This window comes from Telmatherina bonti (assembly GCF_933228915.1).
Source record: "Telmatherina bonti genome assembly, chromosome: 7".
NCBI lineage: Eukaryota > Metazoa > Chordata > Actinopteri > Atheriniformes > Telmatherinidae > Telmatherina > Telmatherina bonti.
In genome coordinates, this window is record NC_136625.1 from 23,415,643 (window position 1) to 23,443,405 (window position 27,763).

Sequence of the window (27,763 nt, forward strand, 5' to 3'; positions counted from 1 at the left end):
GTATTACTATTATATTTCTTGTGGCTTGAAACAACTTGCATCGTAAGTCTTTTCCAGGCCTTGTCTGTACTCCTGTCTAGAAAAACAAAAATCTTTCTCAACACTAGCCTTTAAACCTGATTAGTAAATCTCACGCTCTAAAACAGGGGGTTTAAAGCTAGGTGCTAGCTTCCTGGTATTGCTGTTATTTATTATTTGCTGCCTGACCACTAAAGGAGGTTGTACTTCCGGTCTGTCTCACTTAAGTGTCTGAATGGCAGACTTTAATGTCTTTCATGGTGACTTTAATGTTCCTGACACACAGTTGTTAATCTGTTATGAAAAAATTGTTTTTGAAAATTAACAAATTGTAATTAGATTTGTTACCTCTCAATGCATTAACTAAATAATGAATTGGCCCACCTCTACTAATCAGTTGCACTTTCATTATTTATTTATTTATTTTTATCCGTGATCTGTAGAAGCATGACTTACAAGGTTGTTTTTGTTTGTATTTTTTTTCCTTCATCCAGTCTGCTCCCCTATTTCATCTTCTCCTTGTCAGTCTTTCAGTATCATCCCAGATGTCAGTTTCCTAAAATTTAGGACATAATCAAGATTTCTTATGAGGAAAAAAAAAAAGAAGTTTTATTCACTGATTTTGTGGAAGATAATGGTGCTCACATTCAGCTGTGATTACTTATGCTTGACTGTTTTGACCAAAACATTTAAAAAAAAAAAAAAAAAAAAAAAAAATCTGTGATGGTTTTAACAGAGGTTAACAGGGGACTTTCAATAACTCTTTTTGTACTTCGTCTTCTATGTTTAAATAGATTTTAGTTCATATTTGATGTTTTTTTGGCTAGCTGTTGATTTTGTAATTTAGTGCAAGCTGCTATTTTAAAGAATTGTTTTTTTTTTTTGTTTGTTTTTTTTTACATTGATTCCAAGTCCGTTGTGAATACTTAAGTCCTTTGTACTTATTTAATCATATTTAGACTTGGGCATGTTGAAGTATGCATAAAGGTTGATTGCCACAGTGTTTTATTTCAAACACTATCCAAACCAGAAAGAAGAAAACGCTACTCTTAATAATAATATTGTGTTTTTACTGGCGAGCCTATTCTGCTGATAAAGCTGAAAATGCTCTCTGTGTATTTCACATCCAAAAGACACAGACATATCTTATTAGGTTATGTTGAAACTGACTCTAAGAATGAAATAGATTTTAGATTACCTGGCAGTTAACTAAACAAAGCCACCACATTAATAAATTGCCTTTTTTAAATGGTGATTAAATATAAGTAAAAAATATGGACACCCATGTTTCATTTACAGTTGCTCATTTGTAATGTACTACCCTAAAAATGTACTTGACATGGAGTGGTGCCAATTCTTCAAGGTGATTAAAGTAGGGAAAATAATTTACACCAAGCCCAAATTTTAAATGTTCTTTTTTAATGATGCACTTAAAATATTGCATTGTGCTGAGATAAAAGTTTGTCCTCATGTCTTATCAGGTGTGGGTCTGAGCAACACAGCCCAAAGCATCTTGAGTCGACCCATGCAGAGGAAACTGGTAACCTTGGTTCATTGCCAGCTCGTGGAGGAAGAGGGTCGTGTTAGAGCTATGAGAGCTGCCCGCTCTCTTGGTGAGCGGACTGTCACTGAACTCATCTTGCAGCACCAGAATCCCCAGCAGCTCTCCTCCAATCTGTGGGCTGCTGTTCGTGCTCGAGGATGTCAGTTTCTTGGCCCAGGTACTTTTTCAGTTACCTGCAAGATGAAATTGTGCTCTCCATTTATTCTTGTTGCATGCAACTTTTCAGGACTTTTCTATGGGCCTTCAAAGGAAATCATAAATATTTTGAAGATGTAAATGAATGTTTAGAAATAATTTTAGAGCTTGTATTTGGAAATCAATTTTTTTTTTCATTCTGAAAAAAAAAAAAAAAAAAATCTGTTCCCCCAAAAAGTCAAGTTTGTAAATGTACAGAAAAGAATCTGCATGGTTGCAAAGAATGATTTGGATTTGTGGGTTAAAAAAATTCTTTTTTAAACATGCTCTCCACAGATGCAAATCACAAAACTGCATGCAAGATTCTGAAGATGTGGATGGAAATTTTGTCCTTGTCTTTATATTTCTGTTTGGATTGGGACTTTTCAATCAGAGAGAAGGCAGCTTCATGTCCTTTTGCACCACTGCAGGCTCTTAAAGGGGGGGTAATATGTTCTAAGGATGGATAGAGTTGCAACTGGGTCCCTAGGTGAGCTCAAGACTCAAATGTTGCAGGTGTTGCAGACGTTCTCTGCAGATCACCACTTTTGTCATTTGCAGTCACTCGGCATGTTTTTTTCTCCAGCTGGCCTCCATGCGCTGCAATTATTACTTCAACCATGGTTTGATTCTCGAATAGTTGCTGCTTAAACCGGCTTTGTCCAGCTCTGACAAATAAACTTATATATAAACTGAAATAATTTGCAAACATTCATTTACAGCTGCAAACTATCAGACTTCATATTGAGCCAATACTTTTTCTCTTGTCTACTGTTACTCAAAGTTTTTTTTTTTTTTTTTCTTTCTCCAGCAATGCAGGAGGAAGCACTAAAGTTGGTCCTCCTTGCTTTGGAAGATGGCTCTGCCTTGTCCAGGAAGGTGTTGGTTCTCTTTGTAGTCCAGAGGCTGGAGCCACGCTTCCCTCAGGCCTCTAAAACTAGCATAGGCCATGTAGTACAGCTCCTTTATAGGGCCTCCTGCTTCAAGGTATGTCTATTGACACCCAGAAAAAAATATTGTTTTGATTATTAAAAAATGCAAGAAGCCATTTAGTTTTTTCCACAGGAAAACTGATTAACTTAATATATTTTATTTGTCTATATAGAAATTAGGATTTTTAAAAAAGTCAGTGGTAATAAAGCTTATGATGGTGGCAATGCTCAAGTATAACGTGTAATTGCTTAACTGAAGGGGTAAAAATGTATAATTCTGCTGCTGCTGTTTAGGTTACCAAACGTGATGAAGATTCATCACTGATGCAGCTGAAAGAGGAGTTCCGTACTTACGAGGCACTGCGACGGGAGCATGACTCTCAGATTGTTCAAATTGCCATGGAAGGTGGATTACGCATTGCACCTGACCAGTGGTCTTCTCTGTTGTATGGAGACCAGTCTCACAAGTCACACATGCAGTCCATTATAGACAAGGTATTTGACCGAAGGTTTTATTTTACTTTTTTCTCATTCCGGAAATGCTACAACCTTAATATTTGCAGCACTTTTTTCATTAAAGGATATTAAAGCAGTTTTCTGCATTTGCTAATTTATTTATTATGTACTTATTTATTTCCCATGCTTTTTACATAGCTGCAGACGCCAGCATCTTTTGCTCAAAGTGTCCAGGAGCTGACAATTGCACTGCAAAGGACTGGAGACCCAGCAAACCTCAACAGGCTGCGACCCCACTTGGAACTACTGGCAAACATTGATCCCAGTCCTGGTATGAAGTTAATTACTTGTGATAGTAAATGTAAATTTAATGACTACATTTTCTCATTGTTTTTCCAAATGTCTTAACTTTCTCCCAGATGCTCCTCCTCCTACATGGGAACAGCTTGAAAAGGGGTTGGTAGCAGTGAAAACAGTGGTACATGGCCTGGTTGACTTCATCCAAAACCACAGCAAAAAAGGAGCTGATCCTCAACAGGTTTAATGTTTTCTAATGTTAAAGACTTCTAAAAGATAAACTTGTGATGATTCTTGTTTATGTTTTTGTTCTTGTTTTTGTTCTTATACTTTTTTTTAGTTCTTATTTTAGTGCTTGTTCTTGTTCTTTTTTTTTTTCTTCTTCTTGTTCTTCTTATTATTAATCTTCAAGCTCACCTTTTATATAAAGCCTGTTTTAAAATGTTGACAGTTCATCATCCATGGAATAAGGTGTTCTCTTCTACTGTTAACGGCATATGCGTACTCAAGGACCATTAAATTTAGAGTGATTGTTGTCTGAGTTAGTGAATTCTGTTGCGCTAACACACACCAGCCATTGTTTCATACCTTATATCTGAAAAGGGTTTCATATAGCTGTGTTTTTATTTTTTTGTGCTGTAAAACGGTAAACATAACTTTTTCTTTCCTCAGCCTCCTCAGCACAGCAAATACAAGACATATATGTGCCGTGACATGAAGCAGAAGGGTGGCTGTCCTCGTGGAGCCAGCTGTACCTTTGCTCACTCTCAGGAAGAACTGGAGAAGTAAGTTTTAACTATGTCACAATAGATTAATCATTCTCCTTTGCTATTTTGCTGAGTTTCCTTTATCAACAGATCCTGCCATGTTTAGTAATGTTTTTTAATGTATTTTGTGTGCCAGGTATCGTAAGATGAATAAACGTCCACCTCGCACGGGGGGACTTTTGCCAGATGACGGCCTTACTCTTGATGTAGCAGCGACCAGAAAGCCCTCACCTCTTTCCAATGGTGGTGGGTCCCTGACTTTGCCCCCACTGATTCCCCGTGGCACTGACCCAATCTCATATGAGTTGCGCAAACCTATTAAGATGGATGGAGGAAGTCCCAGTGGGCCAGGGTCACCACCTGATGTGTGAGTGTAGTTATTTCTTACACATTCATGTTAGCAGCTAAAGAAAAAGGACATCAGTTGATTGGATAGAAGTTCCTTTTTTTAATTTTTTTAATTTTTTATTTTTAATTGCTTGAAGCTATTCAGTGAACATGGTAAAGGTCATCTTTTGAACACTGAAAAATAGAAACAAATTTAACCTGAGTTGTTCTTGCAGCCTGGACCCTGTAACCAAAGCTGGAATGCCTCTGCCACATCATGCTATGGCCCACCCAAGGATGTCGACAGATCACCTCCCAGGACTGAAACAAATGCCTGTGGTTGCCAGAGGTTCACCAGTGTATCCCCAGCCACCACTTCCCGATATGTGCTATGACACTCGTCCACCACCTGCATCTCAGTATGAGCCCACACAGTACACAACAGGTAAGAAACAAATTAACTGAGTGATGCGTGCACATTTTTGGCTAGATTTGGAGTTTCATTCTGTCCTGCTTTATAACACGGCAGATTTGCGCACCTTCCCTGCGAGTCAAAAACTTTTTCTTCCCAAGGATGCATCCCTCAGAAGAAAGTTGTCCCTTATTCTGAACTATTCAAGAATAAAAAATAGTGCAAAGCTATTCTAGATCTTACATTAACAAGTGATGTGGCCAAAAATGCAGAAAAGTAAATGATATAAGATTTTCATAACACATTTTCCGAACCACTTAGTCCAAAATAAGGGTCGCGGGAAGCTGGAGCCCATCCCAGCAATCACTGGGTGACAGGTCGCCAGTCAATCACAGGGCCACACTCATTCCTAGGGACAATTTAGAGTAACCAATTAACCTAATTTAACTTAATTTTTTGTGGTAAATTGAAATAATTTATTGGTGTTAAACGAATATTTGTTGTTTCCTTCTCAGGATACCCTTACCAACAGCCACCGCAGTATGTTCCTCGGGATTACATCCGTAACCCTCCTCCCCCGAGTGAATCAGGGCCTCCTTACCCAGACCCATACCCTGGCTATGGCCCCCCAGATCGCCCCTACCAGGCACCTCACTCAGGCCCTCCATTCTCGTATCATCACCCTTCGCAATACGACAGAGGTCGCCATGCAACCCACGGCATCCCACCACCACCACCTCAGGCTTATCCATCTCCCAGGGATGACTTGGTTAGAATGAGTCCAGCACCACTGGATGTTCCCCCACAATCGGCAGGACAACCTAATTCACTCTACCACCAGGAGCCAAGTGCCCGGGATAGATACCCACCAGATGCGTACTATCCGCCCAGCGCCCAGCCCCCCCATATGAGGACATATGTCAGGGTAAGCCAGTATTGAGTTTTTGCATTATGACTGTAGCTCCTTGTCTGTTTTTGTTCATTTAAAACGATAATTCTCTGTTTTTGTCATAGGGGCCTTCGTATGGTAGTCCACAACCCAGCTTGGACTACCTGCATCGACGTAGACAGGAGCTGCTATCCCAACTAGAGGAAAGGAAAGTCATCTCCCCTCCGCCATTTGCTGCCTCCCCCACTCTTTCACAACCTTTCCCGAGTGACTACCCTTCTGAGGTTAGCGCACAATTATTCACTTATTCTTCTGACACAATTTCAAGATTGGTTCACAACAAATCCAAGTACTTAACACTGTATCTTCTGCATCTGCAGTATGGCGATGAGAGCTCCAAGACTTTAGTCAAATGCAGAGACCCTGACTATGCAGCGCAATATTCCCCCTGGTCTTGTGAAACTATTGGCTCATACATTGGCACAAAAGATGCCAAACCCAAAGACGTTATGGTCTCTGGTACTATGGAGATGATGGTAAGTTTTGTAATTATGTCTCTAGTTCTTGTTGGAGTCATAAGGCAAGCAAATAAGGAAATTTGATACATTTTATACAATATATTTATAAAGAATTCAGTTTTTATTGTATACATGCTTAAATGTACACTAATGAGCTAAATAATCATGATATTAGGAATAAACATTATGTTGTTGATTTTTGTCCTGCCAAGTGATCTAACTGACACGACTAATCTTAGTGAGAATAAACTGAGCTGGAGAACATATTTCTCAATTTGCCAAGTCCTCATATGGTTCCATCATAACCATGCTTCTGTATTGCTCCTTCTTCTTTTGTCAGAATGTGGATGCTAAAGGTCTGAGGGAACCATCTTTGGATGCTCCTCGGAGAGGTGCAGAAGTAAAGGATGACGACCCGATTATTCCGTTTGGTCCCCAGCCCACTGTCTCACGCTTTGGTGCAATCTCTCGCACTTCAAAGACAGGCTACCAGACCACTGGTCCTGTGCAGGCCATTGCCTCTACTCCCCAGAACCCCAACTCTAAACACATTGCCATGTCAGGTAAGAATAAAATGAAGGTGTGAAAAATGTATGATGTAATTCTTGTTGTGCTTACATCTTCTTTATGTTGGAATTAATGTTCACACGTGGTTTCTGGAGGTCACTTGGGGAAGTGCTAGTGTATTGTAGGAATGCAGTGGTACGAGTAGCCCCAGATACGGTCCATACATCTGTTTTTGGGCCACAGTTTTGGTTTTTATTTTGTGCATAAAGAACTTTTCATTTTTCATCCCAAAATTATATTTTCATTTTGTCCTCAAAAACAGAATTTTGCTGTAGGAACAAATATCATTGTATTAAATACATTAACATTTTGTGATGAACAATTTAACATATTATTTAACATGATTTAATATAAGATATGACAAAGTGTCAAAGGGCGCCGCATATCTTAAATGGCTTGTCTTGACAGAGTAACTTTGTTCAGCACAATATGGCAGCCGAACCATCATTCTGTTACAGGACAGGTTTAAAAAAAACACTTGACCACCTGCATGTAGTAGTATTAAAATATGTATATTATCTGTAGAGGCCTGGTAGGTCTGTTCAAAAGCATTCTCGATAGGCACTTGTTTTGTTTTCTGCTGTTGTCTGTTTGGGTCACTCATCTGTTCAGGAAGCGTAAAATCTGGATGAGATTCTGGGACGTAGTTCATGTTTCCTTTAGTGTATGGGGCATGTTTCAAAACATGTTTTCTGGCAGTGAATGTCTAATTACCTGTTTTCATTCCCATGTCGCTGTTCTTGACAGCAAAGCCAAAATTAGTTTAAGGAAGCTGGTTCATCTTCAAGCTTTCTCTCAGATATGTGAGAGCTAGCCATTTTCACATGTGTGTGTGAGAGCCCCAGCTAAGTCTCAGTGAGAGGAGTGAGTGAGTGGGGGCACAACTGTGGACATTGACTTGCAGGGGTGAACTTTTGCCTGTGGAAAGGTTCACACACTTGGTGGCCTGTAAAGCAGTAAATAAAGCACTAGAGCAAAATCTATTGCAAAACTGGTAACCTGCAGGACGGGTGTGTGGTTTGTCTTGTGTACCGAACTGATCAGGTGGGTATTTTACAGAGTCATGTTGCATCTCTAGTATATTTGCAACCAACTCTGGTTTAAAAATAATACTTGTTGCTCATAGTACAGCAGTGCTTTCCAGCACTTAATGATCTACTATTAAATACCATTAGGTATTAAAATTTCTGAGCTCTTAGTAACAAGTCCCTTCTTTTGTTTGCCCCTTATTTTTACCGCCAGTAATCAAATTAAAACATTTTTTAAAAAAGAAATTACTGCAAAAGAACACCAGCCTATGTGGAGAGAGTTAACAATTCTGAAGTGTCTGCAGTTGCCCATAAATATCTCGAGCTCCTGCTGCACAATTATTTCATATTTTTGTGTCTTTCAAGTCTTTTCATCCCTTCATGTACACAATTCTTTATTCTAATTCACTGCCTTGCCTACAGCAGAATATTCTTATGGAAGTCATGGAGGATGGGGGACACCATACCCTTCCCACCAGACTGCCTCCTCCTCTCAGGGACACTTTAGTGAGCGGTAAGCATCTTTGTTTGTAAATAAATATAAGAATTAATTAATTTTTCTATGGCTATAAAACAGGTATGGTTCTTTATTTTCTTCTCCCGCAGCCTTTCTATGGCGGCCTCAGACAGAGAACAGTTAAAAATTGAACTGCAGCAGGTTAACCAGCAGATCAACCAACAGACACAGATGCACAGCATGGAGGTGTGACTTTTTAATCAAATTTTCAGTATTATTTCATAGTTCCGCTATATTTGACCTAATATTGCTCACCCACCCTCCTCACTTCCTGTGTATTGCAGGCTGCCAGTAACTCTCTCCTTCTGCAGAGAGAGGCCAGTGCATTGGCAGGCCAGCCTATGCAGCCCAACCAGAGCCAGACTGCAGTGGCCCCACAGCAGCAGCAACTGGCCAAGTGGCCAGCTGGGGGTGCAAGTGCAACGGCTGTCTCCAGTGAACAGCTAAGCATGGAGCTCCATCAGGTGGAGAAAGAAATTGGAAAGAGGACTCGTGAGATGGCTATGGTAGGACTGTACATATTGAGCATCTATAGTGACTGTTTACTAGGTCAACCATGTCTGCCAAAAGGAATTTTGGAACCAATCACCATCTTTTTTTTTTCCCATTTACAAAGCAGGAAAACCAAGTAGCTCATGATGCTCAGCATTACAAGATGAAATCTGCAGAGAATGGACAACCTGAGCACAGTACTCAGCTGGAAGACATTTCTTTAGCCCTTGGGTAAGTCACTTAAACATTACAGCGTTTGCGTCACCTGAAGATTAATTTATTGCATTATTGGCTTGATACATTACTTTATATCTTCTTCATATGGAGTTTTTTTTCTTCTTTAAATTCAGAGACGTGTCCAACGGCTCCAGTGGGCTGCAAGAAAGTGCAGTGGGTGGGTCCATGCTGTCACTGACAAATAAGACATCTGCATTGAGCCTGCGTTCTGATTCAGGTGCCACTGGTTCAGAGATGCAGAAAAATGGCGATGTCCATTCCTGCTCTTAGGAAGTATACACTTGCACACATACACATTTTATGCATACACACACACACACACACACACACACAAGATGCTCAGTTAAAAAGCATGCACAGGCACACATACACCCATTCTATTTAGAAGATGAGCAGTATCTGCCGTGATGAATTTTCTTTCTTTTTGTTCTGTGAATGAGCTTTTTTTTAAAATAACTTTCCTTGCCTGGAAACCAGAGCATATAACATTTCTTCTGTGTTTGTCTTAATTTTTTTGTACTGGGATTAGATTATTAAGGCTCACGATTAATATATCAGGAAGATGAAATGATGGTGATGTTGACAGTCTTATAAGAAACTTGATTCACATGTAAGCTCACTATTCCATCAAACTTTGTAGTACAGACTAGCATGGATCCTCACTTTAAAAAAGCTGTAGAAGCAAACATGTAAATGAACGGTTAGATACAAAGGTGCATGTCACCATCATGTCACAACACAATCTGAACAACTTATTTTACTTCTCTTTATGAATGTGTTATAGCATAGAGCAAATTGTTTGGCCCAGGTAGTTGCACCCAAAATCGTAAAGAGAGGTTGCCCAGATCTAGATGTCTGAGGAGGGAAATGCTACTCAAAATTCACCTGTCTTCAGCCAAAATAGACATACAAGGTGTTTCAGAAATGAAGTGTTGCACCACATGCATGTTCTCACCTGCCACAGGAAGCCAGATTTTTATTATTACGATTTATGAACACGTCTGTTTCATACTTGAAAGCAGTATATATTTAATTACAGCATTCTGTTTTAAAGATTGCAACAAGTCTTTTGATAATGAGCTTTGCATTTCTATAAGGGAATATATTAGGTGCTTCTCTTGGTTGCGGTGTGACCCTGATGATGTTTGGTTTCAGCGGCTTTTGCCTCAACTCTTGAGTGTGCTGCATTTAGTCCAAGTCCATTGTAAATTAGTACGGGGGTGGGGGTGTGAACTTAATAGCATCAGGGTAAATAAGCATTTCCCTCCTCAGAGCTTCTTATCTGGCCACACGAAAGGCCTCCCCATTGGGATTATCTTGTCATTTGTTCTCCTAACTTCTATGAAGTTGCCTTCCCTTCTGTTGTTTTTGTTTCAATTTGATTTAATTTTTGTGTTTTATGTTGTTACGATTTTGGATGGTGCAACTTACCAAGTGAAAGCTTTTTTTATAGCATAAGATCTGACCTCCTCTTGTCATGAAATGACCTGAACATTTGCTTTAGAAAGGGTATTGTAGCATTTTTAGTTGCACAGTACATTTGAAATCGTGTTTACAGCTGAAAACAGCAGTGTTAGCTACTGAGAAGTAGACAAGACAAACTAAAAATCCAGCTGTCCTTAAACCAAACTTGATATTGGTAAATGAGTTTATACTGAGAATATTTACATCGCCATGTCTGACTGGCAGTATTTGTAGCAAGCTGTCAACATCACCATCATTGGTACAATTGCTATTTTTCCATTAAATAAATTGTTTACTGCTGATGCTCAGCACAGAGCTCTTTGCCTTCTGTAAACAATTAGCATGATTGGCAACAGTTTTACAGCTCTGCAAAGAGCAAGTGAATCCTATTGTTTGAACGGTTTAAACGGACACTTTTGGTCAATTTGGTTTAGTTTGACGTTGGGCCTTCGTTTTGCTCGAACGAGGTGCACTGAGAAACTGACGTTTTGACAAATCCCTGATTGAGTCAGTTAAAGACATTTTGTCTGACGTCCTCATCTGGGTTTGACAGGCCTCTCTTTCAATTTGTCAGCGTTATGGAATGTTTTGGTGTGTGTGTGTTGTTTTTTTTTGTTTTTTTTCCTTCTTTTTTTACATTTCCATCCACACTTAAAGCCTCTGGCTGCTCCTTGCTACATTTATTGTTTAGGTACACAGCTCACTTATACATGAGTATGTATTCATACATTAATATTACTAAAGCACTATTAACGTGCCACCTCTTACTCAACTTGCTCAGCATTTATATTAAATGATCTCTACTTAGAATCGGCAAAATATTTTTTGTTTTCTGTCCACTGGTTGCCAACACAGACTTTATCCTTTCCCAGACGAAGGACCTCTGTGTGCATTGATGTGTGTTCACTTAATCTTTTGTGTTCAAACAAAGATGTTCTATAGACTTTGCTTCCGAAGAAGACAAAATCTGTAACTTTGGAAAATTTATATGGAGATGTTTTGTGTGTGCTAGATTGTATTGTAGAAAATGTTTTCTGACTTATTGTATTTTTTTCTTTTATTAATTCTCCAACTCCCCTCAAAGTGTGCTGTACTGGTTGATTGTGTTAAGGCTTTAGAGCAGTGTACAGGATTTTCTCCCCAATCACTGCCTCCAAAAGAAAAAAAAAAACAGGAAGTCTGACGAAAGATTAGCCTTAAATCCTTTTATAATGGCCCTCTACTGCATCTGTTCTACAATGATATCTCACATATACCAATTAGCAGTCAATAATCACAATTTAGTCATAATAATGGGCTGTATCAGACCCTGACTGCCTTTCATTTTTAAAAGGTCTACAAAATGGCAACAATGCAATTTTTTTCCACCTTTTTCAATGATTTATGTTTGACCCAGCAGTTTCTTTGTTTTGTTGTTTATAGTGGATTGCATTTACTGATCTGCAAGTCTAATGCTTCATCTTACCAGCTGTGTAGACGACAGCTTTAAGGGTGTCTGAGTGAGATTCACGCAGTAGGTCTTTTTTTTTTCTTTTTTCTTTTTTTCTTTTCTTAGACAGCTATTTACAATGACCTGGCAGACCATTAAGAAAACTTGCAGTGCACATGGAATGGGGCTTTACTATAAATTTACTAAATTTAATTTTGCTAACTCAGTATTTTATTTCCTCGCTCTTCTAAATGCAAATCAACCAAACTACCAAATTGCTGCGGTGATTCATCTGCCTGATGGGTCACCACAAGCCTGAAACGAGCTTAAAAACTTTTAGGTTAGCAAAACTTTAATACAGTGATGTATGGGGAAGTTTCTTCTAGTAAATGGGATGGCTGATGTTGGGTTTTTTTTCCCCCAAAATCTTTGTGTTTAAGTTTATTTTTTTGTCAGTGGAACTGCTGCCTATAGCCTTCAATAACAGTAAACCCTCTCACCTACACCCTTTACCACTGACCTCTGTTACTGCTGTTTGAGGCTCACATTTTATTCCCAGACTTTCTGGGGAAATTCGCAGATGGCTTTTTTATATGATTACACCCTTGTAAAATATCTCTTAAATTAAGGTACAGGTTTGATTTCAGCAAGAAAAAAAGTTTTTATATGTATATTATACTCCATTAAGGAATGTCTAGAATTATCTTCCTCCAATGTGGATGTAGCCATTATTACGCCATTTTATGACTTTGTAAGAGAATTCACTGTGTGAAAATTGGTTTGCATTTTTGTATAATACAATCTGCTTTTTTTTCTTCTTTATTTGTTTGATATGAGCGGGAAGTAAAATTGGAAGTTTGAAGAGAGAAAAAATAACCTGTGAAATTGAGAAAACAAAATGTAACTTATGTGCAACAGTGATTCTAAGCTGAGGGGGAAAGATTAAATGATATTGCTAACTCTGAATACTTGTCATTTATTTCCTTACAGTTTAAGGTTTTTGTGTTCAAGAGAAATTTTGCATTGCTGCACAAATGGTCTAACATAATTCAAGGTTAAATTCAAGGTTGATCCTAATCAATGCTCATTTGCTATTCAAAAGGGATGTTAGCAAAATGCTAGACAATAAAGGACTTGAGCAGTTGATGAGGTCTCTTTTGGTAGTATGTGGAGAACTTTGTAGTTTCTTTCATTTCTGCGTTTAGCATAAAGGAGAACAAGCTTTGTTCTAGTGAAAGTGTAGATCATCCTGAAGGTGAGACTTGAAAACAACAGTGTGGCATTTCTAATTCATGTAAATCCACAGAAAGCTTCACAGACTAAAGAGACAGTTGGTCTTGTTAAAAACAAAGTTGTCACTGATGTTATTGATTAGTTTTGATCACAACAATGTGAGAAATTTTGAGACAAAGAACTAATTTTGGTGAGCATTTATGTCAAATAAGCTTTTGCTAATTAGGTGGCAGATAACCAAGCGCTGTACTCATAAAGCTTACCAAGTTAGTAAAATAAGTGATTAATAAACATAGTAAACGGTAAATAAAATAGTAAACATTCTTTCAGTGGATTATGATGAACATTGGCAGATATTGTGTAGACAACTGAAGGCCTTTCGCCTCCAGTTTTGAGTGGGGAAACGAATAAACTGGCCCATAAGGAGAGAACTGAGCTTTTTTCAGCTTTGTTTCATAATAATCCAAAAAGTACCAATTTTCTCAGGTTTTACATAAATCAACTCGGTACATGTATACTTATATTACTATTATTATAGTTTAATAATAATGACTGACTCCACTCTTTTGGACAGTATTAAATTTTACACTTCAAAAACAAAAATCTGGCAAAACCATGACAGATTATTTGATAACTGAATCACTAAACTTTCCTAAAACAGCATTTTGATTTCTTTGATAACAAGAGGTAAATATGAACTAATTTAAGGCCCTTGAAGCCAGCAAGAGACTGTCAAAAACAAAGTAGTTGGTAATCTGCACTGAAACAAAGGGGACGGTAAAAACCACTTTCACTCGAGAGGCCAGCTTGATATTTTTATTCTTGACATTTTTAAAAGAAAGGTTGCAGAATGTGTGCGTAGCATGACTGGTTCCCATTTTGTCTTTGAAGGATCTGATTCCATCATACATTTTGTGACAAAGTTTTAACAGAATTATGAAAATCTTAAGAGTTAAATGCAGATGAACCAGCTCTGTAAACATTAAGCAGTTTAAAAAAAAACAAAAAACCCAGAAATGTTTGAAACAAAAATACAGAAAGTACAAAAGTTTTTCATACAAAACTATGCATGCAAAAATATATATTTTGGTTTTCTTGTGTACACAGTGGAGGAAAGAACTGTGATTAATTCATAATTAATTCTTTAATTAATGTTGCATCATTGTCTTGAGTTGGTTTTATACGAAGAGAATTTAGAAAGGGAAAAAAAAAATTATTAGTTCTTTAACCCAGCCACTACTGACAAAATGGCTTTTCGGACAAACACACCATAAATCGTATCCTCTTATTATTACTCCACGTTTGTTGGATCCCAAGTTACATGTCTTCCGTCATGTAATTGTCCCAAGATGTTCATATCTGTCTCCTCCAGCTGGAACCCAAACACCTGAGTGACATATAATAAAATGATCTTATTGTTGTTATAAGGGTGATTTAGTACTTAGTACTCTCTCACAACAGCCATACAAACTGTGATATTTACATGTGGTATGAAAAAAGACTGAATAAAACTTTACAAATTGCATTTTCTTTTCTGTGCCTGACATATGAGTGGGGATTGTTAAATCATTTAACTTGTAAAAATCACCTTTTCCTTCGCTAACTCTGAGTGTAACGCTAAGTGTCACATTTATTACACATGATGGCTTAGTGTGGAGCAGTTTAAAACTTGTTTCATGTTTTTAGCCACAAGTAAAGAACTACAAAAGCTACATACACCAGTTCTCTGTCTTTTCTTAGCATATGGTTTCATGCAGGCCAAGGATAAATCTGTGTTTTGTTGCTTTCTCTGCATTACGTGTCATTATGTTTCATCCAACAGATTTTTTAAAAATCTGTGCAGCCTTCAACTCACTTGACAGTTTTCTTGTATCCTGTTCTTCTTGGTCGACTTTGGAATGGTGACAACTCCATTCTGGGTGGTGGAAAAACTGTGTTTAATAAAACACAAAAACATCCCCTTGGATAGTACTAATGTGATGAATGTGACAACCTGAATACTCCAGCAAATACTGATCTGAGCTGGTGTTCGTCCATGCTTTTGAGCAATCTGATTAATGATGGGATGGTTGAGGACTTGACCCTTGGCCAAAGGACTGTACCCTTCAAACACAATCCCCTCTTTACGGCAATACTCTATCAGATGAGTAGGCTGCTGGAACGGATGATACTCCACCTGACAAGTCAGAATTTAAAAACACATTTAGAGGAATTTTTGCATGGGATGGTGTTAAAAGTAGATCTCTAACAAACTTAAGTTATAATTGAATCCCTCAAGTAAATTATTGATTACATTTTTCCCAGATATTACAAATCAGAGTTCACAACATATATTGGAAGGACACATTGGGCCACTGGTACAGGGAAACATGGGGAATGACCCAATACAGTCTATTTCACTAATGAAAAATAGCAAAATTCAAATGTGTAATGAAGAAAATATTAATATATAGTTGTTGTAATTAAGAATATTACTAGGAATTTATTACCAATTAACAGTCTTAACCACTTAGTGCAATTAAGGCTCATGGGGAAGCTGAGTAATAATGAGTTCTGCACGACTCATTATTTCATGTGTGTTGAAGCAGGGAAACTGAACACCTGCAGGGCTACAGCCCGCATGGGGCCAAATTGAATAGCCCAGTTATAGATAATACTGAGATGAGCCCTGTATAAAGATGGCTATGCAACTTCAGTACCAAACCTATTGTAGGGGATATTTATTGCTTCCACCTTTTAAAGACAAATCTTCTCCCAAACTTGCTTTGAAACTCCTCATGCAAAGAAATTTCATACCTGGTTAACATGTGGCACTACAGTACAGTCTTCTTTTAACTGCTCCAGGTGATGGACCAGAAAGTTGCTCACCCCAATAGCACGACACATACCTTCAATGACAGAAATATCAGCTTTGTAAAATAAGCAGTGACCATATTCAAGTTATTTATTTAAATAAGTCAGTAATTCTATAATTAGCTATTACAGAATATTTAGTTGTTAAATTAGATCTGAGCTTTTCATGCAGGATTGAAAATAATTCTTAAAAGATAAAAAAATAAGTCTTAAAATTGCCTTGGTAACCTGCCGTTATGATAGATGCCACTATAGTTTTTCAAACTAGTTTGCACAACAAAGGCAACATTTACCTTCCTTATAAAGTTCCTCCAAAGCCCTCCAAGTTTCAGCTCTCATCTCTCTATTGGAACAACCAGGTCTCTGAGACCCTGGCCAGTGCATCAGAAACAGATCTTAAAAAAACAAAAAAAGATGGCCACTGATAAATAAGCAAATGATAGGGAGAGCATAAAATGCATAACAAAATATCACTATTATGAATTCAACATCACATAGGTTGAGTGGCATTGTGATTCCAGCTATATCTAACTTTACTGATAAAAACTCATACCAAAATATTCAACGCCCATCTTTGAGCAGGAGTCAAGGCAGGCTTTTGTTGCAGCTTCATATCCATAGTTCCCAGGCCACAGTTTATTAGTGAGCCACAGATCACTTCGTTGGACCCCACTTTCTTTAATAACTTTGCCCAGGTTTTTCTCACAGCCATAGCGTTGTGCTGTGTCAATATGGCGCATGCCGCACTCGGTGAGTGCATACACAATGGCATCGTGAGAATAGCCACCATCATGTGATGTGCCTGCAGGGAATATCCAATGCAATACAATTACACAAATTATTCTAAAAAATGTCAGGCTTTTGTTTTTTTTAAATGTGCAAAACTTGACAAGCTGTTGGATCTATTTAATTTGAATTGCATCCTTTAGAAATACCTTTTAAGTTATTTTTATTATTTCATGTTTCTACAACTTTTGTTTTTATACATTACATACAATGCTTTTCTGATTTTGATAACAAGTCGGTAATTCCCTAAATGAAAACACACCTAAACCAAGAATTGGGATCTGCATGCCGTTGGAAAGTGGGACGGTGGGACAGCTTGGTTCTGGAAATAAAGACATCTCTTCTGGGACACTGAAGAGAAATGATAAATAACAAGCAGAGTTAGTTTTTTATTTCTTGTGTTACTTACGCAAGAAATACAAACAAACAGACCCAAGTCCGTTTCCTTGGTTACAGTTGGAGAACTTTCATAGATCAGTTGTTTTCCACAGTGCCATTACACAGCTCACCTTAAGTTTGTTGTTATGGAATAGGTATTTTAAGTTCCGGGTTTTGATTTCGTCTCTTATTATGTAATTTGTATTTTGCAACACAACCATGAACCAGTCAACGTCTCTGTCGCAGTAAGGGGTATATAAGCCTATATATACAGCCTATATATATATATGCTGACGCAAACAACTCGTTCTTAAGAAAAACCCAGGACTTTAATGTTTCTTCAAACGTCATCAAAGTTATTTTGTTTCTACTCGTCACATTGCAGAAAAAGGTTTTTTTTTATGAACACAACTCGCTTTACACTCCAGTTTGAGGCCATGTTGTTAAACGTGTGACGTTTCGCTTCTCATAGTAGAGTCCGCACTATTTATCACCCGGGCGAGCCGGCGTAATGATGAGTTGGTGGAGCTTAAACTGATATGTTTAACAATCAGTCGGTATGCATGTAACCTTAGAAAATATTCAAACTTAATAAATAATATTTGAATGTGGCCTTAAAGTTCAGTAGATAACTTCGCATTAATATGATTTCTCAAACAACATTTGTTGATTTTATATGATTATTTCCAGCTGCCCGGGGTAGCAAAATTGTGTTCGAACTAGTTGTCCATACTTTTTTGTTTGTCTTCAGTTGACATGTTGCATATTACAAATCTTGAAAGAACTGTCAACAAACCTATGGCTTCATTATCAACTTTTTGACAAATCTGACATCTGACAGGGTCGCGGGGAAGCTGGAGCCTATCCCAGCAGTCTTTGGGCGAAAGGCAGGGTACACCCTGGACACCTCGCCAATCCATCGCAAGCAAATCTGACACATTAATTCCTTTTTGTTTTGGCAACGCAACTTTGCACCCGCAAACGCTCACCCTTCCAGATGAGAAAACTTCTCTTCTGCTCACCATCAACTTTCCCCGGATCATCGCCCAGCTTATTGTAAAAGGAGCGGACCCATTGTCGTCTTAGGAATAGTACAACCAAAAGATTCTGGGTGACATCAATAGAGCACAAGGGTCTAACCATATCTGATCGCTGACTGAAAAAAGTTATATCTTTTTAGAAAATAAACAGTCAAAACTTCCTCACTGATCAGACCCAATATCTTAATTTTGTCCAACCAGGCTTCACAGTTTTAACTAGAGCACTGCCTACTTATCCAAATATGGTAACGACTGGCTACAAAATGACACCCACCACCATCAAATAGACGCCAATGGGTGACGTCACTCATGCTACGCATCCAATATGGCGAGCATGTAGGGATGTTTGCCGTGTCAACAAAATGCGGTGAGTTCTGATTATTGCAAATAAATACTGTGTAAATTTTAAGATATGCACAAAAACAAATGAATGAAAATAAAAAAGCGTTCCTTTCCCACTGAAGGTAACTTTATTAGAAGTGTGCAGCAGCGATTTTAGTACCTTATCACTGCATGACCATTGACTGAATTTTTGTTTTCCATTGATAATTGCCTTGTTACTCCTCCAGGATGCTGTTGTTTTTCCATCAAGCCGAATTATTTTGTTTTGTCAGTGTGTCTTCACAAAATGAAGCAGCAAATGTACATTTAACTTCCATCCAAATGTTGAAACAGGAACATTGCAATTTATACAAATGTGTGTTTTCCATGCAGGATTCCCCGTTGCTGCTTTGTGTTTCGGCGAAAGTGTGTTATTTTCCCAATCCTACTGATTCTATTGCTTGGAGGAGTCTTGACAGCTCTGCTGCCACCCGCTGAGGACTATGGAGGTGTTGGTGTCTTGGGAGTGCTACGCAGGGCAACGCCACCGAAGGGGATTGTTGTGGACAAACAGGCTGAAAACACAGAGAAGTTTACCATCATCATCCAAACTTACAACCGCACAGACATTTTGCTTAAACTCCTGAACCATTACCAGGCAGTACCTCATCTTCAGAGGATTATTATAGTCTGGAACAACATCGGAGAACAGACACCAGTGAAGTTATGGGAAAGTTTGGGTCCTCATCCAGTCCAGGTTGTTTTTAAAGAACAGGCTAGTAATCGAATGCGGAATAGACTGCAGCCATTCCCTGAGACTGATACTGAAGGTTTGTATACCTGTCACTGATTATTCAAATATTATTTTCTACCAAAATTTCTAAAAATATTAAGTTTTAACTTTGTTCTAATGAGGTCTGTTGCTTTATTTACTTTTCTTTGCCTGATACTTCAGCTGTGTTGATGCTGGATGATGACACACTCATCAGTGTTCCTGACATCAGCTTTGCTTTCTCTGTCTGGAAGGTAATGCACTGCATTGTCTACTCTAGCATTCTGCGATAATACAACTGCACCATACATAATCTTTCACTTAAGCAGGCAAAATAAGCACATTTTTATCTCATGCAGCAATTTCGAGACCAAATTGTTGGATTTGTTCCACGGAAACATGTCACAACCCCTGGTGGAATATATAGTTATGGCAGCTTTGAGCTGCAGGATCCAGAAATGGCTGGAGGTGACAAGTAAGTTCCTTTTCCATTTGCTGTGTGCTCTTATGCCACTTTTTAAAAATTGAGCACCATTGTCATGTACACTATTATGCTGGTTTCTTTTTGAATAGCATGGTCTCTGTTCGATGTACGCTCACTACAGGTACTCCATGGTTTTAATTGGTGCTGCCTTCTTCCACCGCCGCTACCTGCAGATCTTCCAGGACCAGCCTCAAGCTGTACATGCCTTAGTGGATGAAACACAGAATTGTGACGATATTGTTGTGAACTTTGTTGTCGCACTGTATTTAAAGAGGCACTCAAAGACTGACACAGCCAACAGACCCTCTGGAGTGTTTGTTAAACCAGTTGACCTTCGCAACCTAGAGAAGGATGCCAGTAGTGGATATCAGGGGATGTGGCATCGTCCTGAACACCTTCTCCAGAGGTCCTACTGTCTGAATAGGCTCACACAGATTTATGGCTTCATGCCACTCTGCTACTCCAACCTTATGGTCTCCCAGTTTGGTTTCCCCAGCTATGCCAATCACAAAAGCAGGGGCTGAGAGTGGTAGGAAGAAGTGGTAGGTTACTGACAGCTTTGGACTGAAGAAATAAAGGAAAACGTAGCAGGGTAAGTTTGTCTGGTTGACAACACATCACCTCCTTATCAGCTGAGACTGTTGTCTGAGCTAAGGGCATACTGTGAAGCTACTTCATAAGTTCAGATAAATTCATTTAAAAGAGTTGTTTTGTTATAAATATTTTAGTCCTTATATTTATAGAGAACTTTGCAAAGTTTCAGACTACCTTTTTTTCTTTCCTTTGTGTTTTATGATGCTGAACAGTTTCAGCATGATGTTGCTGGACAGTGATGGGAGTTTTCAGCAAAAATATAAGTAGTCAACCCTGAAATGCATGAAAAATATCTTATCCACTTAAAGTTTATGTACAACGTATTCAGTGGATTGTAGTGACTTTGAAATCAGCAGGTGTTGGCCTTAGAGCTACCTTGATAATTGATAAATGTATTTTTCCTCTTCCTTTTTCCTTGTATATAATTGTTAGTGTGTAGGTGTTTTCTGTTTTAGTATTTGACCACAAAAACTCACTACCAAAGAATTTTTGATAGTATTACACAATTTTAACAAAACAAATCCTATGTCTAATGCCAGGCATGTGCAGACAATCTTTTTTTTCTACTGAATGCATATATTTGTAAAACTCATGACTTAAAGGTTCTTTATATATATGATTGATGACTGGGTTTGAAATGAAGTTATATGTTAGTAAAAACTAAGTCTGAAAGTGTAAACAGGTCTTACTCAGAGGAACTCCATAAACACTTGGTGTCACTTGAGAATTATTCCTCTGCTCTCCTAAATAACTGTATGAATAGTAAAGTCACATTCTTTTTACTGCTATTTTAATTACATTAGATCAACACTCTGAAACCACTAAACAGGATCCACATGCTGTTTTTGGTTTTGTGAGAAATGAAAAAACTATACCATGAAGACTTCAGGTAAATCACTTTTGAAATAGAGTATTGACTTTTTTTTTTAGCTTAACTACAACCAGATCTTCTTAATCTAGTAGGTCTGCTGTAGTTATACACAATTTATGGTTTAAAAAAAGTTTCTATGCATTGCTGCAGCACCTTGTCACCTGCCAAAACACTCCTGTCTCTTTAAAGGTCCAATATATGACACAACACTATAGTGGGATGGCAAAAGAGAAGCAGAACCCCAAACCAAAACCATCTGATCCAAAACTGAATCAAAATTTTATTTTGAACCCCTCAATTAGCTCTTGGATTTCTCTATTGACTGATTCTAGAAGGGGTTTTGGCCAAAGATCATAGATATTAAACAATACCTGCAAGTTTGTTTTTACTCAAGTTTATTATGGATAAATTGATGAAGTGATATTCTGTGAATAACAAATTTGCATCTATCTATCCAAAGTGGTGACAAAAAAATTTTAACAGGCAGATTTTTGCATAAAAAGACAACTGTGTGCCTATTTTGTGTTGATCGTGGTAGCTTATGGCAGAGGGAACAAAATATTTTTTGGTGGATGTTTTTTCAGGCCAGTACAACTTTGTGAAGTCTGCCTGAAGGTAGGAACTGGAAGAAGGTATGGAGTGGCTGGGAGTAGCCCTCAGTGATCACTGTGGCTTTCCCTGTCACAGAGCGATTGTACAGTTCAGATGGAAGTGTTGGAGCCAAGTTGATTATTTTACTGCCTTGACTGATTACATGGTGGAGTTTTGTGGTTTAAGGTGAGATTGCTGAACCAGGAGAAGATGGTAAAGGAGAGTACAGATTCAGTCAGCGATTTGAACAATTAAACCATCATTGCTGACACATTAAAGCCACGAGTTTCCTGAGCAAGTTTCATTTGGTTTTGTAGAGATTTAATGAAAAAATATAAAGATGACTGCCTGAAGAACACAAGCGCATTCCACAGTCAAGGAAATTATGTTGATGTCAGTTTGAGGACCATAGGAGATGGTAGTCATTACCTCTACAGTATATGCAAGTGTATATTTCAATTCTGGACACTTCTCATTTCTTTATTGAGTTTGGTGGGGAAAAAGTAATCTTACAGAACAATAAAGCACTTGCTACACAGCAAAGAGTTTTTAAATGTTTCTTCAAGAGATACATAGCTCAATAACATGGCCAGGAAAACAGGACAGATCTCAGTCAGATTGCAGGTTTATAGTGGAAATCAAACAGAATTGTATTGCATATGCACCGAGGATATGAGAAACTAGTTTTTAGTCCTCTGTACATCTAGTACATATAGCAGAACTGACAATAAATCTGACTTTGATAGTTTGTTTTATTTGTGCAGTTTAAACCTCCAGTCTCCAGAAAAGTCAGAGGAGCTGCAGCCAAGTAATATCAATGTTTTCCTTTCCCTCTATTTACCTTATTTGGGGGAAAAATAAAAATACATTTCTGAGGTAAGCCTAATGAATCCAGCATATTGAGCCTTTGGTTTTATGCAATATCTGTGATTTCTCACTCTTTCTCACAAACATCTGAATGAAAATCATCCAGGAGGGATGACAAAAAAAAAAACAAAAAAACATGGAAGACAAATCTAAAACACAAAGGGTTTCAGACAGTTAATTCCCTTCGTTGTGGACTTGATCATTTAGGAGATTGTTGACATGCATAAAAACACCTTTTAACACAGTGAAGTTGGAAAAAAAACCCCAAAGAAGCCAATATGGCCTCATTAAATTTTTCAGTGTCTGAACACCAGTAAATCACCTATCTGATCACTAAATTTAGGAGGGTTAACCATATTTATTGATTAATTATAACTCAACTTTTCAAGGATAGAAATGTCCTTGAATATTTCAAGGAAAATAAAATTGTGTTCGTTCAATAAGAGTTCGCAGGATTTAGCTCTCTCACTGATGTCCAGGTCCTCCACTTCCACCCCCACTGGGCCCAGGACCACCACCTGGTCTGGATCCTCTGGTGCCTGAAGAGCGTATGTCATGCCACAGCTTCACAAGCGGCTCTCTCTTTCTCCAAATTAGCTTGTGACCATATGCAACATACCATCTGTAGGACACAACATAGATGGTTCAAATGTAGAGACTGCAGAATAGGACATACTCTCATGCTGAACTTAATGCTCACCTAAGTCCAATGAAAGTATTTAGACTGGTTATAGTAGAACTACTACAACTGTAAAACATCCTGTAAAACTTTGAGCTATAAAAACAATGAGATTTTTAAAGTATGATCTGTATAAATTGGCTTCTGTAAAAAAAATTCATTCCTCTGCCAGCCTGTTAAAATGTGTTATTGACTGTTTAACTTTAGGATGTTACACTAATGAGAAAAAGCTTCAAATTAAAGTTGAGGACTCACACTCCAAAAAGGGCTCCACCAAGGTGAGCAGCATGGTCGAACAGCCGCCATCCCAGCATAAGCCCTGCTGTATCTATGGCAACAAGTGCCTTCAGAGCCTGAAGACAAACCAAAGCCAGGCGCCTGACGTTACATTCAGTGCACTGAAGCCCACAAAAGAGGACCATCTCTGTCTCTATCGTGCATTCAAACATACATACTTACACATTCACTCATTCATACACCTGTTCGTTTTGTTCATGCACAGATTTACATCTTTGCCTGCAGCAAAAGCACAGTATAGCAACGTTAACATGATGTAACAATAAGCAATAAATGTTTTTAGATTACACTTCAGAAATATCTAAATTACACACACTGACTTATATATGTGTACAACATGTGCATCACTTACATTCCCTGCTGTGAACGTGACCATGGGAAGGAAGATAATGCCTAGTTTGGCCTCTGGTATCTTTGTACAGACTGCAGCGAGTACTGCCATGACAGCACCTGACTTTGGATAAAATAGTCATTAATCAAAATTAGTACTCCATTTCATAAACACATTGAAGTGTAAAAAAAAAAAAAAAGATATCTTACCGCCCCTAATGATGGATAGAGTCTCCCTGTGGCCGTTTTACACGTGTAACTGACCATAGAGGAAATTACACCTGAAAATACATACAGTTAATGAGATTTTTTTCCCCCCCGGATACCAACCAATCCTCATTATAACCAAACACCTCCAACTATTAGAATGTCTTAATATATCAACAGTAAAGAAATAATTAAACATGCCAGTCAATGGCTAGTTACAAGCAGCTGACATACATGTTAGAACAAGAATCAACTTTAGATAAGATCGCTGGATAAAGCTGAAGAGAATGTCTTTATAGCAGCTGAAGTTAAAATGATCACAAATGCAAACGGCATTAAGAAATGTCATCCTTTGTGTTTAAGGGTTAAAACATTCAAAATTTAAATATACATTTTTGTAAACTGTTAACATAAATTTCAAAAGCATTTAGGTGACATGTAAGAGATGAAACCAGATCCCTCTGTAGAAATAAAAGACCTCAGCCTTTCAATTTACTAAAAGCCTTAAAAAAAAACATCACAATGAAAGTTTTACTCTGTCTCTCCCAATATATCTTCATAATTCATGCTTTATTTAACAGTTATGCTGTTTTAGGGCTCCTCAGCCTATAGCGCTCCTATCACACGGTGTGAAGTGCAATGTCTCTTGAGATTTGGAATAAGTTCTTTTCTCTGAGGTATTCATAACACTAACAATGACTTGAAAGCAGGAAAAATCCTAGTTTGTCTCACTTGAAATAAAACACAAGAGGCAAACATATTCCATAGTTTCAGTGCCAATCCAAAATTGTATTAAAACTAGATGTATTTTATGTTACTTATTTGACATACCAGCTGAGAGGTAGACTGCTAAGAACTGCTCTCTCCCTAAGAGGGAAACTATTCCAGAGGAGAATGTCCATAGGACGTACATATTTGCCACCATGTGGATGATGGAGTAGTGGCTGAAGGAGGAAAGAACCATGGGAAGGCACCGTGTTTCTGGTTGGAGAAAAGACAAAAAGAACTGAATACACTTGTACAATGGAAACAGGAAGAATTTAAATGTGGTCCTCAGGCTACAAAAAGCATTTAAACCTTGTGCAGCTCTATCTCTGTTATTGTTAATTTCCCTTAAGAACAGATTTACTCACTGGAGGCTGGATTGGATGTGAAGTACTTAAGCATATTTCTCTGCATTGACGGGACCCTCCAGCAACACAAGACTGCAGCATTTATTGCAATAATACCTAAAAAAAAAATGTTAATAAAAAATTAAGGATTATGTTAAAAACATGGAAACATTTTAAAATTTTAATGAACTTAAAACAAATCTGTTAAATACAGTACCAGTGACAGTCCTCTGTCCCTCTGTAAGGCTGTTCCAGAAGTCATCCACCACTGACATGAGGAGAATAAACTGTCGCTGGAAGCTGGACAACTGGTTCCACCAGTCATGCCAGTACGCCATGTCTTGGGAGCCCTGCAAACATGATATTAATTCACAGAGCAGTTGTAAGCAGCTTGTCAGTTCAACTGCTGGAGCGAATTGACACACTCTAGTCATGTTGAATTCTCACCAGCATGAGTTTCTCTAACTCCTCTCCATCTTTTGCAGTCTGCACTCTGGACTTCAGGGTCTCATATTGCAGAATGGCTGCTGCGCCGAAGGAGCAGCCTGTAAACTGGCATGGAATCAGACCACAACCAAAATCTTTCTGTCCTACATCTCATATTAGCGAGAGTCTATATCAGCCCCCAAATAAAAACTGTCTGACTCCTGACATGTGTCTCAATTCATCAAATTGGAACAAACACAGGACAACTTGGAGTGTCATGCAGTCATGCACTAGAATACTAGTAACAGATCTTTTAGGTTTTCTTATCATTGATGATTGTTTGATGGGGCCTAGCCTGAGCTTTTTACAGCACATGGTCTTTCAGTGGCTTTAACTTGTGGATAATCAAAGTCCTTTTTCACTATATTGTTTGAGTTAATCAAATAAGGAAAATATTGTAGTTTAAAAATATCAAACACACAAACTAGGGAACCTACCCCTACTGTGAACATCAGTGGTCTAAAAAGCGTTGGCCTTTGGACCCTAGGTTGGGGTACAGGAGTGCCAGTCTCAGGTGGTGAGCCTTTTGTTTCTTCAACAACATTTCCTTTCTTGTTATCTGGCCTTTTAGGATCCCGACGGAAACCGCACCTCTGCTGGTTATAGTGGTTGAGTCTATAAAAAGGATCAATTTCACTTGTTACAGAAAACACTAGCGTGACAGAAAAAAATATGTATGTGCATATATATATATATATATATATATATATATATATATATGCACATACATATTTTTTATATATATATATATATATATATATATATATATATATATATATATATATACACACACACACACACACATATATATATATATATATATATGTGTGTGTGTGTTAATCATTCAGTCATTAATTTTCTCAGTATGTTGGTGTGGTGTTATTAATATCACATTTCAAATACACCTATTGTATTGTAATTATTTAAACATTGTAGGGTGCCTTATTTTGTTTTCTTGGCTAAAAAAAAAAAAGCCACATAAAATAAAATAAAATAAAATATAGTATGTATGTGTAAGACTTGTCTTACACGGGTCAGCTCTTCTAAAAAAAAACCAGGTAATGATGCTACAAATTTGGTAAACTGTTCAGTCAGTCGGGTGCAGAAAGTCTGAGCAACTTATTTTAACTAAAACAAACATAATCTTTAGAAAAAAAAAAAAAAAACACAAAGCGTCGGTATTCCAAATATTTTTTCGGTAAATGTCTGAAACGTGTCGCTGTCTTTAGCTCGGTTTGCAATGACAATCAGAACAGTTAGATAACATCACTGCTGGGCGGCAGGAAGCACACAACACATTTCCTGTAGGGCTTGTTTCTTGTTTACACAGAACTTAACGACACTTTAATTTCTCACCTTGGGCTTCGAGAAAGTGTGTGTGGAGATCTGATGAATTCTATTTTATCCCATTTCACAACGCATCCTCTCCACGCCATGTTTGTTATGACCTCCCCAGTGAAGCCCCTCCCACACTGCCTGGTTGAAACAAATGCTGCATTCATGGACGCTTTCAAAAGCTCCGATTTAACGAATCTCAATATTTTACATGTAGCTATATTTACCATATTGTTATAGCCTATATATTGCTTGGCCCGTGTTTATGTGGTGTGAAAGCTTAAATTCAAATTCAGTATATACTTAAATATACTTTGAGATGACTGTAGTGTCAATGTGTGCACAGATTACACAACAGACCTGTGTACATCTATCTTGTTTTCGAAAGGAATAATTCACTTCCCTCTTGCGGTAGGTTTAAGTATACGCATCTAGGTTT

The 27,763-nt window shown here is 37.9% G+C and overlaps 4 protein-coding genes across 6 annotated transcripts in view; 2 read left to right on the top strand and 2 right to left on the bottom strand.

The window, feature by feature from the left end:
• Positions 1-27,763, top strand: part of rc3h1b (ring finger and CCCH-type domains 1b) — a 105,724-nt gene that overhangs the window by 4,367 nt on the left and 73,594 nt on the right. Inside the window, exons 4-20 of one of the 3 annotated variants that reach the window (XR_013771363.1) lie at positions 1,500-1,739; positions 2,568-2,743; positions 2,983-3,183; positions 3,343-3,475; positions 3,564-3,682; positions 4,114-4,226; positions 4,345-4,575; positions 4,772-4,980; positions 5,463-5,872; positions 5,962-6,120; positions 6,217-6,372; positions 6,695-6,917; positions 8,376-8,463; positions 8,556-8,652; positions 8,751-8,972; positions 9,083-9,189; positions 9,309-10,541. Coding sequence is in view for 2 of the 3 variants with exons in the window: in XM_079243163.1 (XP_079099289.1) it covers positions 1,500-1,739; positions 2,568-2,743; positions 2,983-3,183; positions 3,343-3,475; positions 3,564-3,682; positions 4,114-4,226; positions 4,345-4,575; positions 4,772-4,980; positions 5,463-5,872; positions 5,962-6,120; positions 6,217-6,372; positions 6,695-6,917; positions 8,376-8,463; positions 8,556-8,652; positions 8,751-8,972; positions 9,083-9,189; positions 9,309-9,465 (3,041 nt within the window). In the remaining variant the exon portion in view is untranslated. Of the gene's footprint in view, positions 1-1,499; positions 1,740-2,567; positions 2,744-2,982; positions 3,184-3,342; positions 3,476-3,563; positions 3,683-4,113; positions 4,227-4,344; positions 4,576-4,771; positions 4,981-5,462; positions 5,873-5,961; positions 6,121-6,216; positions 6,373-6,694; positions 6,918-8,375; positions 8,464-8,555; positions 8,653-8,750; positions 8,973-9,082; positions 9,190-9,308; positions 13,048-27,763 lie in introns of those variants that run through there. The other 2 variants (XM_079243163.1, XM_079243164.1) reach the window with 2 other exon arrangements.
• On the bottom strand, positions 14,337-17,566 carry LOC306758791 (glyoxal reductase). Its single transcript, XM_079244180.1, has 7 exons — positions 17,470-17,566; positions 17,223-17,311; positions 16,728-16,976; positions 16,468-16,569; positions 16,118-16,209; positions 15,177-15,497; positions 14,337-14,708 (listed from the first exon to the last, which is right to left on the bottom strand). The coding sequence occupies exons 2-7, from the start codon at positions 17,296-17,298 to the stop codon at positions 14,613-14,615; spliced, it is 936 nt and encodes a 311-aa protein (XP_079100306.1). The 5' UTR covers positions 17,299-17,311; positions 17,470-17,566; the 3' UTR covers positions 14,337-14,612.
• Positions 18,709-20,807, top strand: extl2 (exostosin-like glycosyltransferase 2). The gene is made up of 5 exons (XM_079244181.1): positions 18,709-18,745; positions 19,093-19,529; positions 19,655-19,725; positions 19,831-19,946; positions 20,077-20,807. Exons 1-5 carry the CDS (start codon positions 18,741-18,743, stop codon positions 20,477-20,479), a joined length of 1,032 nt encoding a protein of 343 aa, XP_079100307.1. The 5' UTR covers positions 18,709-18,740; the 3' UTR covers positions 20,480-20,807.
• On the bottom strand, positions 21,936-27,450 carry parla (presenilin associated, rhomboid-like a). Its single transcript, XM_079243202.1, has 10 exons — positions 27,346-27,450; positions 26,427-26,604; positions 25,951-26,055; positions 25,721-25,853; positions 25,525-25,620; positions 25,223-25,372; positions 24,395-24,465; positions 24,207-24,308; positions 23,813-23,910; positions 21,936-23,500 (listed from the first exon to the last, which is right to left on the bottom strand). Exons 1-10 carry the CDS (start codon positions 27,423-27,425, stop codon positions 23,344-23,346), a joined length of 1,170 nt encoding a protein of 389 aa, XP_079099328.1. The 5' UTR covers positions 27,426-27,450; the 3' UTR covers positions 21,936-23,343.

Coding starts and splice junctions, on each gene's coding strand:
- LOC306758791 (XM_079244180.1), bottom strand. CDS start 17,298: ATGTCTTTATTTCCAGAACCAAGCTGTCCCACCGTCCCACTTTCCAAC. Junction 16,977..17,222: donor GATCCCAATTCTTGGTTTAG/GTGTGTTTTCAT, acceptor TATTCCCTGCAG/GCACATCACATGATGGTGGC. Junction 15,498..16,117: donor TAGTGCCACATGTTAACCAG/GTATGAAATTTC, acceptor CTGACTTGTCAG/GTGGAGTATCATCCGTTCCA.
- extl2 (XM_079244181.1), top strand. Junction 19,530..19,654: donor CCCTGAGACTGATACTGAAG/GTTTGTATACCT, acceptor CTGATACTTCAG/CTGTGTTGATGCTGGATGAT. Junction 19,726..19,830: donor TTGCTTTCTCTGTCTGGAAG/GTAATGCACTGC, acceptor TATCTCATGCAG/CAATTTCGAGACCAAATTGT.
- parla (XM_079243202.1), bottom strand. CDS start 27,425: ATGGCGTGGAGAGGATGCGTTGTGAAATGGGATAAAATAGAATTCATC. Junction 25,373..25,524: donor CACATCCAATCCAGCCTCCA/GTGAGTAAATCT, acceptor TTCTCCAACCAG/AAACACGGTGCCTTCCCATG. Junction 23,501..23,812: donor GGTGGAGCCCTTTTTGGAGT/GTGAGTCCTCAA, acceptor TGTGTCCTACAG/ATGGTATGTTGCATATGGTC.